Below are 11,808 nucleotides of genomic sequence, written 5' to 3' on the forward strand. Positions count from 1 at the left end.
CAAAGGCCCAACATGAAATATTTTTTACTACTACTTCACATAGACAAATGTTTGGTTGGTGGAAGTAAAGTCGATAAAGAAAAATGATTTCTGAAAAATGAATCTTATGATTCTTAATAACACGATTCTTAATAATTTTACTTTTAAAATATCAAGATTTTAAATTTATATTTTATCCAAACATAAAATTAAGAATAATTATTATTATTTATTTATAAAAAAAGAATAATATTATAAATTTTTAATAAATTATTAATTATAAATAATTATTATTATGTTATTATATTTATTATTATGATGGATAAGTTAAATATGGAGTATTTATTATAATATATAATAATATAATTATAATTATAGTTACATAGAGTATTATACTAATTTATTATTATAATAACTATAATAATTATTATATCATAATTATAATATGAACAGATATTATAATTGAATAAATTTTATAAATTAAAATTACACCATGAATTTATTTATTAATTATTAATTTATTAAATATAATTATTATTATTTATTATATAATTTATATTATATAATTATATTTTAATTATTTAATAAATTATTAATTTCTATTATGGATTATTATAAAATATAGTTATAATTGTGATAATTTTAATTGTAGTTATTTATTATAGTGAAATTAAATATAATTTATAATTTTAAATTATTTTTAAAACATTGTCAATAATTATAATAAAACTATACTATATTGTTTAAATATGTACGAATTCTAGAATTGGGAAAAAGAATACCTAAGAAAAGAAAAGTTAGGATTCAGAATCCTAGAAAGTTGTACTAACTTTCCTTGTCCTCAGATTCTTATTACTTTCCCAAATTTAATTAAAAACCAAAACAAATACATGGATTTAAAATTTAAGGAATCAGATTACTTTTCCAGACAGAATCCTGGTAACCAAATATGACCAAAGAATTTTACAATTTCCAAACAAAAATAAGGGAATGCACTAAATTAAAACATAAATAAACCTTTTTATATGATTTATATAGACTTCAAACTTTTTATACGAATTATATATTTATCCGATTTATTATGAACTCACTAGACTAAAGGCTAATTTAATTATATTGTTAAGGATAAAATTTATGTTACACCCTCCCACATCCAAACACTTATCAGAAGAATTGTACGACTAAGATAAGTTGAACATGTTGCTTACTAACTTATTGCCCTTACGGAAGTATAGTAGACATCAGACTAACTTCTAAAACAGATAAACACTCATAATTCATCCTTGTACTATCCCCTAAACAGATTTTTCTCTAGAATTTTCATTTGATGTGTTAGCTTCTAAATTTTTGTTGAAGAGACATCTAATAATAGGAAAATATTGTATTATATTGTTGCACCAAAATAATATACATAAAAGGGATGAATGTCATTTAATCCGTAACTTCTAAAATTAAAATATAAAATTATAACTTTTAAATATTTTTCAATGATTTCACAATTGTCAAAATTGAAAATAATCAAAATATTGATCCCTAGAATCATGAACTATGAGTGACTTCTAGTATTTACGCATGCTTTGAAATTGGTTTTAATAGAAATTTAATATTGGATTTATAACCCTTGAATGACGCGGGTCCATAAATGAGTCAGGCCGAATTATAGGTTAAGCCAGCCTATGTATCGTATTTAGGATGGCTCAAGTTATCTGAGTTGGGCCCCATTTAAATTGAGCCATAAGCTATCCCACAAATGTGATTGCCTAACATATGATTCAGAAAAGGCCTAACATATGATTCCTCAGCCTCAACAAAGCTCGTCCACTGGAACGAATCCGTGGACTTATGCCAATGGGAAGGCCTAAAATGCAATTCCAATAGTCGCGTTTCAGGTCTTGATCTAAGTGGTGAATCAATCTCCGCTGGGATCGACGACACCAACACCCTGTTCAAGCTCACACATCTGCAGAGCTTGAGCTTGGGCTCGACACAAAACGGCTTTGATTCTGTAGAGTTGTCATCTCAGTTCGGACGCCTCATCAAGCTAAGGTATCTGAACCTCAGCAACTCTGGCTTCTCAAGCCAGATTCCTCTGAGTTCATCAAACTTGACGAGGTTAGTTGTGCTTGATCTCTCCAACAAATACTACTCATCTCTTACTCTTGAGAATCCCGATCTTGGAAGACTGGTTCGAAACCTTACGAGCCTGAGAGAGCTTTATCTTGACATAGTGAAGATTTCTGCAGATGGGAATGACTGGAGCAGTACTCTATCATCACATCTCCCAAATTTGAGAGTTCTGAGCTTGTCTGATGCACATCTCCCAGGCCCTCCTGGCTCTTCCTTGCTAAAACTGCAATCGCTTTCAGTTATTCGTCTTGATGGAAACGCCTTCTCTTCTCCTTTTTCCTCATTTTTCGCGGATTTCTCTAATCTGAAAGTATTCTCCATAAGCTATCTGGTACGGTTCCTAGAAAACTTTTCCAAATGAAGAATCTGCAAACAATCGACTTGGGATTCAATCGCCATCTTGAGGGCCCGTTGCCTGAGTTTCCTGTCGATGGATCTCTTGAAAAGTTGATGCTTAGTTACAATAACTTTTCAGGAAATTTACCAGAGTCTATAGGCAATCTTAGAATGCTGACAAATCTTGATATTAGAAGTAACAGTTTTTCCGGGCCAATTCCAAGTACAATCAAGAACCTTAAATTGCTTGTCTATTTGGACCTCTCCCAAAACCAGTTTTCTGGTTATGTCCCTTCCTTCTTTCTTGAAGAATCTTAATGTGTTGAATCTTGGTAGCAACAGATTAAGAGGAGAAATTGGTCATGAATCTCTCTGGAAAGGCCTTGACAATCTAGAGTTTCTTGATTTCAGTGAGAATTTATTACAAGGTGAATTGCCACTATCCTTGTTGGCTTTGCCACAGCTCAAAACACTACTTCTCTTCAACAATACCTTTTCTGGTTCAACCAAAGTCTCAACAAACACTTCATCTCCCCTAGAATATGCTGACTTAAGCAACAATGCTCTAGAAGGTTCCATACCTCAGATCTTCTTCCAGATGCAGAATCTTTATAGCCTCTCCCTTTCTTCAAACAAACTCAGTGGCTCCCTACGCCTCTCGGATTTCAGCAAGCTGACAAATCTTGCGAGCTTAGATCTTCCCCACAACAAACTGTCCATACATGTTGAAGAAAGAGTGCAACTGTCTAAATTGTTTCCGCTGTTAGAAACTCTGATGCTAGCATCTTGCAACCTCTACAAGATCCTGAATCTGCAAAACCACCATATGCTTGACACGCTCTTTATCGTCACACTTATTTTGAATCAAGCCCTTTGAAGGAGTGAAGTTGGATGACAACCACGACAAAACCTTCGTGTGATAGCTAGGATGAGATAGGTCCACCTTCTTTGGTGGGATGCTTCTTCGGCTTGTGTCACCACCATAATGTCGAGGGTTTGAGCTCCCCCTTGATTTACTTGAGACTTCCTCCCCCATTAACCACTCATGCACTTTATGATGACCATGATTCCTCATACTCCTAGAGTGAGACTCTCCATGGAACTTTGGTCTCGCTCCTTTCTACTCCCTCTATCAAGTCCATCATCATGGTACCTTGACTTGTAGCCACTCTTATCATGTCTCTCTCGGTCACTAGGTGCTACGGAATGGTTATGCCTAACTCGATTTCTAAGGAGAGATATATCCTCATGGTATGACGTAAATCCTCCTTGCATAGAATTCACAATTCCCCGCACCTCGTGCATCTCCTTCATGATTGAGGAAAACATCTCTTTGAGGGTGTCGTCGGATGTGGACGCGATGTCGTCCCCATCCTCCCTTCTAGGCGAATTGTGCCTAGAATTCCTCGTATGTGGTGGCATTTTCGGGTACCTACAAAGAAGATAAAAAGGACTAGGGACACATCCCTTTTGTTAGTAACACAAACAACGCACACACCCAAGAATGGAGATTTTAGTAAGGAGCTCACTTCCTAACCCACAAAGTATGTCCCCAATTCCCCAAACTCACACCCCCAATGTCTCTCGAAAGGCTTAGAGATTTAGTGGCTAGATACTCTCCCTCACTTTCTCTCGATGATGTAATCCCAAGGGTTGCACAAATAGCACAAACAAGATACACAACTAGGCAAGTGAAAACTAGTTCAAGAAGCCACAAGATTAGTGAAAGTAGGGTGCAAGGCCAAAGGGACAAAACAACAAACAATTTGTGTGCACAATTTCAACCAACAACAATAGACCAAACAATTGATGAAATGTTGGCCTACAACTTTTAGACAATTAAATTGACGTACCCAAGAACACATATATCAATTTATAGCTAAAGCCCATAGATTGAACTTGAGATCTCTCCTTTTTTTTTTGACAATTTTTCTAACAATTTTCACCCTTTGGGGATTTTTTTTTTTTTTTTGCTTACAAGAACAAGAACCAATGGCTCTGATACCAAATAATGTGAATCCTCTAGATTGAAGACTCATGAACTTGCCCCAAACTTATTCTTGTAAATAAACCCAACAAATAAACTAGATAAACCAAGAAATGGAACGAGAAAAATGGATAAAAGGATAGAGGATGGATTAGTGTTATGATTTAGGTGAAGAACAAGAAAGAAATCCCAAAGGCACTTTCACATACAAACACCTAATGGCTCCACAAACTAGCAACACAAGAACTAGCAAGCATACCTTTACAATCAACCTTAGCCCGGCAAAAGATTGAATGCAGCCCGAAGGAATTTGATAAGTCTTCAAAAGATGAAGAAGGTGAGCTCTCAAATATGGAGAAATTGTCTCTTACAAATATTCAAAAGCTGAAGACAAAAACCCTAGACATAGGTATTTATACTAGAGGTTAAAACTGCAAAACAAAAGAGAAAAAAGGAGCAAAAATCGCAAGTTTTTCCTCTCCAGACCGGGCAAATTCTCTGTGGTCGGGCGTTTTGCTTGTTGGATTGCGCGGCTTTTGTAAAACGACCATAACTTCCTCATCCGGGCTCCGATTGAGGCGTGTAAGGTACTCACGCGAAGCTATTTTGACGAAGAACACAATGATGGTCTTAGAAGAGAATTTGGACACCATATTGATAGGCAAATTCTGGTTTGAGTCAGACCTCCGAATCTGGCTTGGCTCCTTGTCATATCTCCACTTTCTTTTCGGACCCCAATCAACCCATGGCCCTCGATGTCGTTGCATCCTATGATTGTGAATCCCCGGATTCACATCAGACTATGATTCTTGTTCTGTCCACAAAATTTGGGAACTTGGTGAATGAGTGAATGTACATGTGTACTATGTATAATTTCTTAATAAAAGCGATGCGATTCCTGTTGAATTTCATGCCTGTGATATTTACTCATCATTATGCTTGGATTCTATAATAAATAACTATATTTGAGCATAAATGATCTCGCACATAAATAAATATTTTTGTTTCGAGTGATGCTAAACAACCATACTACGCACGACTACATAAACGTACTACTACTATAAAAGTTGATATAAATATCAATTATATTTATATAATAAAATATTAATTGTAGTTAGTGGATAGATTAATAACTTTATTAGATCTCTATTACATTAATAAGGTATTAAATGGAACAACAATAGACCAATTAATCTATTTATTTTTGTGTTTTTGAATCTTAAGCACTTTAAAATCTGAAATAAATTCGTATAACATGGACACTGAGCATGCTTTGAAGTTCAAGTTGAAATTTGAAATAAATTGTAATCATATTAGTTTCCTTAATTAATACAATATGGATACAGCTGTTTCTTTAATTAATATAAACTCCATCCTATACTTTTTATTTCTTCACGAGAAGTTTCTCTGTAGTTCATCCTGGTTGTGATTTGTAAACATTTTGGATTGCTAAAGCTGATTGATGTGTTGGTTAAACACGTGAGCCCTCTTCCCACAATTTAAGTAATTTGGTATTTTATTTCTCATAAATTTTGTTTTGGTCTATCCAAAACAGAAAATAAAGAATAAATTTAGTATGGTGCGGAGAAGACAAATAATGTGATGCGTGACAATATGAATATTGAGTGGTATGCCACTCGATATTCATACAAAATTAAATCTTACAATTTGTAGCATAGAAAGCACATAAAATAAATCTTAAAATTCATACAATGGGCAATGCATATAGAATGCACGGATTGTGGACTTTTTAGATGTGAGAGATAACTAATAGTATGAGAAAATAAATTAGAGGATAAGTAATGATTAATGAAAAATAGATAACGATGTAAAAATAAGAAGTAATAAAACAACTTTAATTTAGTGAGAAAGAGAGATGTATAGTGAATCGCTAACACAATCGAGAAGGAGATTTATAACCCTATCAGTCGCGAGTCCATAAACGAGTCAGGGCGAGCTCTAGGTTCAGGCTGCATGTGTAATGTATTTAGGCTGGCTCAAGTTATCTAAGTTGGGCCACATTTTAAATTGTGCCATAAGCTATCGCACAAATGTGATATTGTTCCAATCTTCAGATTGAAATATTAGTCATTGAATTAACACGTACTCCATTAAACTGAATAAAGTAAAAAATTAAGTATATCCTCCGTTCCCGATTAATTGTCACTCTTTTCCATTTCAGTTCGTACCTCAATAATTGTCACACTTCATTTTTACCATAAATGGTAAGTAAGTCTCACATTCCACTCACTCACTCCACTCACATTTTATTATAAAACCAATATAAAAAAGTGAATCACGCATTCCATTAACTTTTTCAACCATCTTTTCTTTACAACTCTTAAAATCTGTTCCCGGTCAAAGAGTGACAATTAATCGGGGATGGAAGGAGTTCTATTTTATCATATGTTTATTGTAGTTTGAGTTTATATTTTGTACTTTGAAATTCACAATAGTAGAGATTGCTTTTAGTTTGTTAGGTCAAAAGGATATTCGAATGGTGATGAACGTTTGATGAGTTTGAAAGATCAAAAACTGCTTTGACACCATATTAACTGATGGTATAAATGTAATATGAAGGAAATAGACTGTAAGAATGTTTCTTACTCCATTCGTTCATGAAAAACAGTCACATTAGAATGTTTCTTACTCCCTTTCGTTCACGAAAAACAGTCACATTTTGATGCGCGAGATCATTTATTAAGATATTATACATAGCACACTTATACATACACTCATTCACTGAGATTCCAATTTCTGTGGAGACAGAAAAATGAATCCTAGTCCAACAAGACATAGTGCATCTCTCTGCCACGCCCGTCGCAAGATACGTTAAGAGGCTGCCCACACAGCCCCTCGTTTCCAACGTACGAACTTTCTGGAAACTTCTGCAGGGGTATCTTCCCGACAAGATGATTGTATGACACATTCAAGAATGAAAGGAATGTGAGTCTTGCAAGCTCTCCCGGAATCTCCCCATCCAGGGCGTTGAACGAGAGGTCTAACGATTGCAGCCTGGCCAGATTCCCAACCGCAGATGGGATATGGCCAGACAGAGCATTGCGCGATAAGTTGAGCACTTGAAGCCCGGTGGCATTCCAGAGCGAAGGCGGGATCCTTCCCACCAGCTTATTGTCTGCTGCAGAGAAAGTCATGACCCTTTTAAGGATGTTCCCGATTTCCGGGATAATAGATGTGAAGCTATTGCTCGAGAAATCCACGTATGCAGCTGAGGGCGGTGGCTTTGGAATCTCCCCACTGAGAAGGTTAGAATGCAGATCAAGGAAATCGAGTCCTCGCATTTTGTAAGGTTGTTGGAGGTGACTGAGTCTGTTGTGAGACAGATTCAAGAAACGGAACAGGAATCCATCATCCCCAACTCTCCACAGCCAGCTAGGGATCTCGCCTTCTAACTCGTTGTGGGAGAGATCAAGCATCATCAGAGAGGATTGGTTTTGCAGATTCGGGATCTTGTGGAGGTTGCAAGATGCTAGCATCAGAGTCTCTAACCGCGGAAACAGTTTAGCCAGTTGCACTCTTTCTTCAACATGTACAGACAGTTTGTTGTAGGAAAGGTCTAAGCTCACAAGATTTGTCAGCTTGCTGAAATCCGAGAGGCGTAGCGAGCCACTGAGTTTGTTTGAAGCAAGGGAGAGGCTCAAGAGATTCTGCAACTGGAAGAAGATCTGAGGTATGGAACCTTGTAGAGCATTGTTGCTTAAGTCAACAACTTCTAGGGGAGATGAAGTGTTTATTGAGAGTTTGGATGAACCAGAAAAGGTATTGTGGGAGAGATGTAGTGATTTGAGCTGTGGCAGAGCAAACAAAGATGGTGGCAATTCACCTTGTAATGAATTCACACTCAAATCAAGAAACTCTAGATTGTCAAGGCCTTTCCAGAGGGAGTCATCACCAATTTCTCCGGTTAATCCATTGCTATAAAGATTCAACACATTAAGATTCTTCAAGAAAGCAAAGGAAGGGACATTACCAGAAAATTTGTTTTGGGAGAGGTCCAAATAGACAAGCAATTTAAGGTTCTTGATTGTACTTGGAATTGGCCCTGAAAATCTGTTACTTCTAACATCAAGATTTGACAGTTTTCTAAGATTGCCTATAGACTCTGGTAAATTTCCTGAAAATTTAGTGTAACTCAGCATCAATTTTTCAAGAGATCCATCGACGGGAAACTCAAGGAACGAGCCCTCAAGATCACGATTGTTACTCAAGTCGATTGTTTGCAGACTCTTTAATTGGAAAAGTTTTCTAGGAACCACACCAGATAAGTCACATGAGCTTATGGTGAGCACTTTCAGATTGGGGAAATCCGCGAAAAACGAGGGAAAGGGAGAAGAGAATGAGTTTCCATCAAGACGAATAACTGAAAGCGATTGCAGTTTTATCAAGGTAGAACCAGGAGGGCCAGGGAGCTGTGCATCAGACAAGCTCAGAACTCTCAAATTTGGGAGATGTGATGATAGAGCAGTGCTCCAGTCATTCCCATCTGCAGAAATCTTCACCATATCAAGATAAAGCTCTCTCAGGCTCGTGAGGTTTCGAACCAGTCTTCCAAGATCGGAATTCTCAAGAGTAAGAGATGAGTAGTATTTGTTGGAGAGATCAAGCACAACTAACCTCGTCAAGTTTGATAAACTCAGAGGAATCTGGCCTGAGAAGCCGGAGTTGCTGAGGTTAAGATACCTTAGCTCAGTGAGGCGTCCAAACTGAGATGGAAACTCGACAGAATCAAAGCTGTTATGTGCCAAGCTCAAGCTCTGCAGATGTGAGAGCTTGAACAAGGTGCTGGTGTCGTTGATCCCAGCGGAGATTGATTCACTGCTGAGATCGAGACCTGAAACGCGACTATTGGAGTCGCATTTCAGTCCTTCCCAATGGCAGAAGTCCACGGATTCGTTCCAGTGCACGAGCTTTGTTGAGACTGAGGAATCATATGTTAGGCTGTTTCTGAACTGGAGAAGCAAATTTTTCTCCGACTGGCCTGAGACAAATCCACGATCTGAGGTCGAGAGAAGCAGTAGAATCAATAAAGCAGATTCAAACATTCGAAATCTCATTTTTCTGCACAAATGAAATCAAGAATCTTATCAAGATTGAAGAGGTATGAAGGCAGATCTTGTTGTGTTAGGCAGCTGTGCGTGTCTGCAGCATATTTATATACTATAATAAACTGTCAAGATTCTAATAAGAAGAAGTTATATTTAAGTAAAAGACAATGAAAAGAAACGTGGATGTGGTGTCCAATATTATATGATTGTAGAGAATAATTGATAACAATAGCAGTTGCTTAGTATTTATCCGCATAAGGAAAAGGAAACTTTCAAGCTACTTCTATTTTCTATGCTTTAAAATGTAAGAGTGCGCACACATGTAAAACACACACTGATCAGTTAACATTTCTTAATCAACACAAAATGGTCCATCATCAATGCAGGTATTGTTTACAGCGAAGCCACAGAGCATTTCGTCGCCTACAAACGGAGTTTCAAATCATCAAGCTGATGCAGGATTTCTCCCCCTAGAGTGTTGAAAGACAGATCTAATGATCTGAGTTGCTCTAGATTTCCCATCGATGTTGGGAAATGGCCGGAGAGAGCATTGTAGAACAAGTTCTCCAATTTCTTCTGGCATCATTCCTTGGAGATGGTTGCGTGACAAGTCGATCAAGGTGAATCTCTGTAGTAAACAAGAATACAAAGCCTAGGCAAAGCTTCAAGCCAGCAGGGGAGAGCGTCATGTAATGCATTCTAGCTCACTGCATTGAGTCAGAAATTTAGGAAGCTTTTTCCTTGCAGAGAACTCCGGCTGAGATCAAGAGTCGACAAACTACAACCAAATGGAAACAACGTGCCGGGTATATATCCATCAAGACTGTTAACACTCTGAGGGCATCATTCACCAAACAGGATGGCATTCTGCCATTGAATCTGTTGTTCGAAAAGTGCGCTTACGTTTCAAAATGACAGAAGAATCTCCCCGTAAGTTCATTATCTGCAGCAGAGAAGAAATGGAGAACAGAGAGAGATCGATTCTTCACTGAAATCAAGGCCAGATTCTTCACTGAGATCAAGGCCAGAACACAAATGCGAGAAATTATCACAAATGGTCCACTGAAATACAGTAGTATCACCTTTCTGATTAGATGTGATCATGAGTTTTGGTTTCTCAGTTTTATCAGAACTTATCACACAAGGCATGATCAATATTGCGGAAATGGAAATAAAAGACCAGTGTTTGTAAGTTTGCAGAATTTCTTGTGGACCAAAGTCCAACTATAACAAAAGAGAAAACTTTGTTGAAAAAAATCAATCAAATTGGACAGAAACTAAGCAATCACAACGAAGTGGAAACTGAATATAAAGAAAATACTCAAACTCAACCATCCAATAAAACGCATAACAAAGTGCGATTCAAAATGAAAGAAAATTATAATCGAACTAAATTTCAAACCCTAGAAATCAAAAAACAAAACTACTTAGATCTCTGCCTCATCTTTCGGCGCTTCCTCTTCAACCTCCTCATACGCTTCTTCTTCCACTGTTACCACCAAAAGAGAGGAGGAGGTGAAATACAATACCGAGTTAAAACAAAAACTCTCAAATTTCTAATCGCACTCGTTAAAATTGTAGGCGAAGCATAAAATTCACGTAAACCTGCAACAAATACACGACGAAGAAGCCTTACCTTAGCTCTCATGCCGACTTTCTCAAACTACAATGCCGCCGCCGCTACTCGTCCCACAGAAAATAGAAGAAAATAACTTAGAGGGTGGTGCCCCTACCATTAGGACTTTCCACAAAAACTTCCTGCCACGTCATAAAAGAGAAATTAAAATTAAATTCACAATTATTCATTTTACGGAATTAAAATTTCGACAAGAATACGAACGGGGAAAAGCGAATATTTTATTAAAAAAAATACATTCTTCGGAAAAAAAAAATCACATACTTAAAAAAAATTACATAATTTAAAAATAAAATTACATAATACCTAAAAATTACATAATCATAAAAAGTCGAGAAATACAACCCTCGGCTCTCACTCCTCTTCGTCCCCGTCGCCCGTGTCGCTGCTGCCTTCGACGTCCCCGCCCCCAATCTCGACGTCATAATCATCAATGGGTGGCATTCCTAAATCACGCCGACATGCATCGATCACATCCTTGCACATCCTTTTGTACACAGGATCGTGCGTGCTAATCCACTTATTCATGCTCTGCATCAGGGTCTTCGATAGATGCGCGCGGGCGAGACGGTCGTTCATACCTGGGCCTTCAGGGGCCTCCGATTCGACCTCGTAGGACCCGTTGTCGCTGCCGCTTTCCCTCGCCATCCGCTGCGCAGCCTTTTGCCCCATCGTGC

The 11,808-nt window shown here is 37.3% G+C and overlaps 2 protein-coding genes across 2 annotated transcripts; one reads left to right on the plus strand and one right to left on the minus strand.

Annotated features, from left to right (window-relative positions):
* The first annotated feature begins 1,403 nt into the window (after positions 1 to 1,403).
* On the plus strand, positions 1,404 to 3,319 carry LOC125221039 (receptor-like protein 39). Its single transcript, XM_048123164.2, has 3 exons — positions 1,404 to 1,417; positions 1,756 to 2,437; positions 2,753 to 3,319. Exons 1-3 carry the CDS (start codon positions 1,404 to 1,406, stop codon positions 3,317 to 3,319), a joined length of 1,263 nt encoding a protein of 420 aa, XP_047979121.1.
* A 3,649-nt stretch (positions 3,320 to 6,968) lies between these two features.
* Positions 6,969 to 11,326, minus strand: LOC125219966 (uncharacterized). The gene is made up of 2 exons (XM_089063207.1): positions 11,132 to 11,326; positions 6,969 to 10,984 (listed from the first exon to the last, which is right to left on the minus strand). The coding sequence occupies exon 2, from the start codon at positions 9,502 to 9,504 to the stop codon at positions 7,210 to 7,212; it is 2,295 nt and encodes a 764-aa protein (XP_088919333.1). The 5' UTR covers positions 9,505 to 10,984; positions 11,132 to 11,326; the 3' UTR covers positions 6,969 to 7,209.
* Positions 11,327 to 11,808: the final 482 nt, after the last annotated feature.

The sequence above is a fragment of the Salvia hispanica genome, chromosome 1 (assembly GCF_029641045.1).
Source record: "Salvia hispanica isolate PSC_SH4W2 chromosome 1, Shi_PSC_v1, whole genome shotgun sequence".
NCBI classification, from domain to species: Eukaryota; Viridiplantae; Streptophyta; class Magnoliopsida; order Lamiales; family Lamiaceae; genus Salvia; species Salvia hispanica.

Coding starts and splice junctions, on each gene's coding strand:
- LOC125221039 (XM_048123164.2), top strand. Junction 2,438..2,752: donor TATTCTCCATAAGCTATCTG/GTACGGTTCCTA, acceptor TCTTTCTTGAAG/AATCTTAATGTGTTGAATCT.
- LOC125219966 (XM_089063207.1), bottom strand. CDS start 9,504: ATGAGATTTCGAATGTTTGAATCTGCTTTATTGATTCTACTGCTTCTC.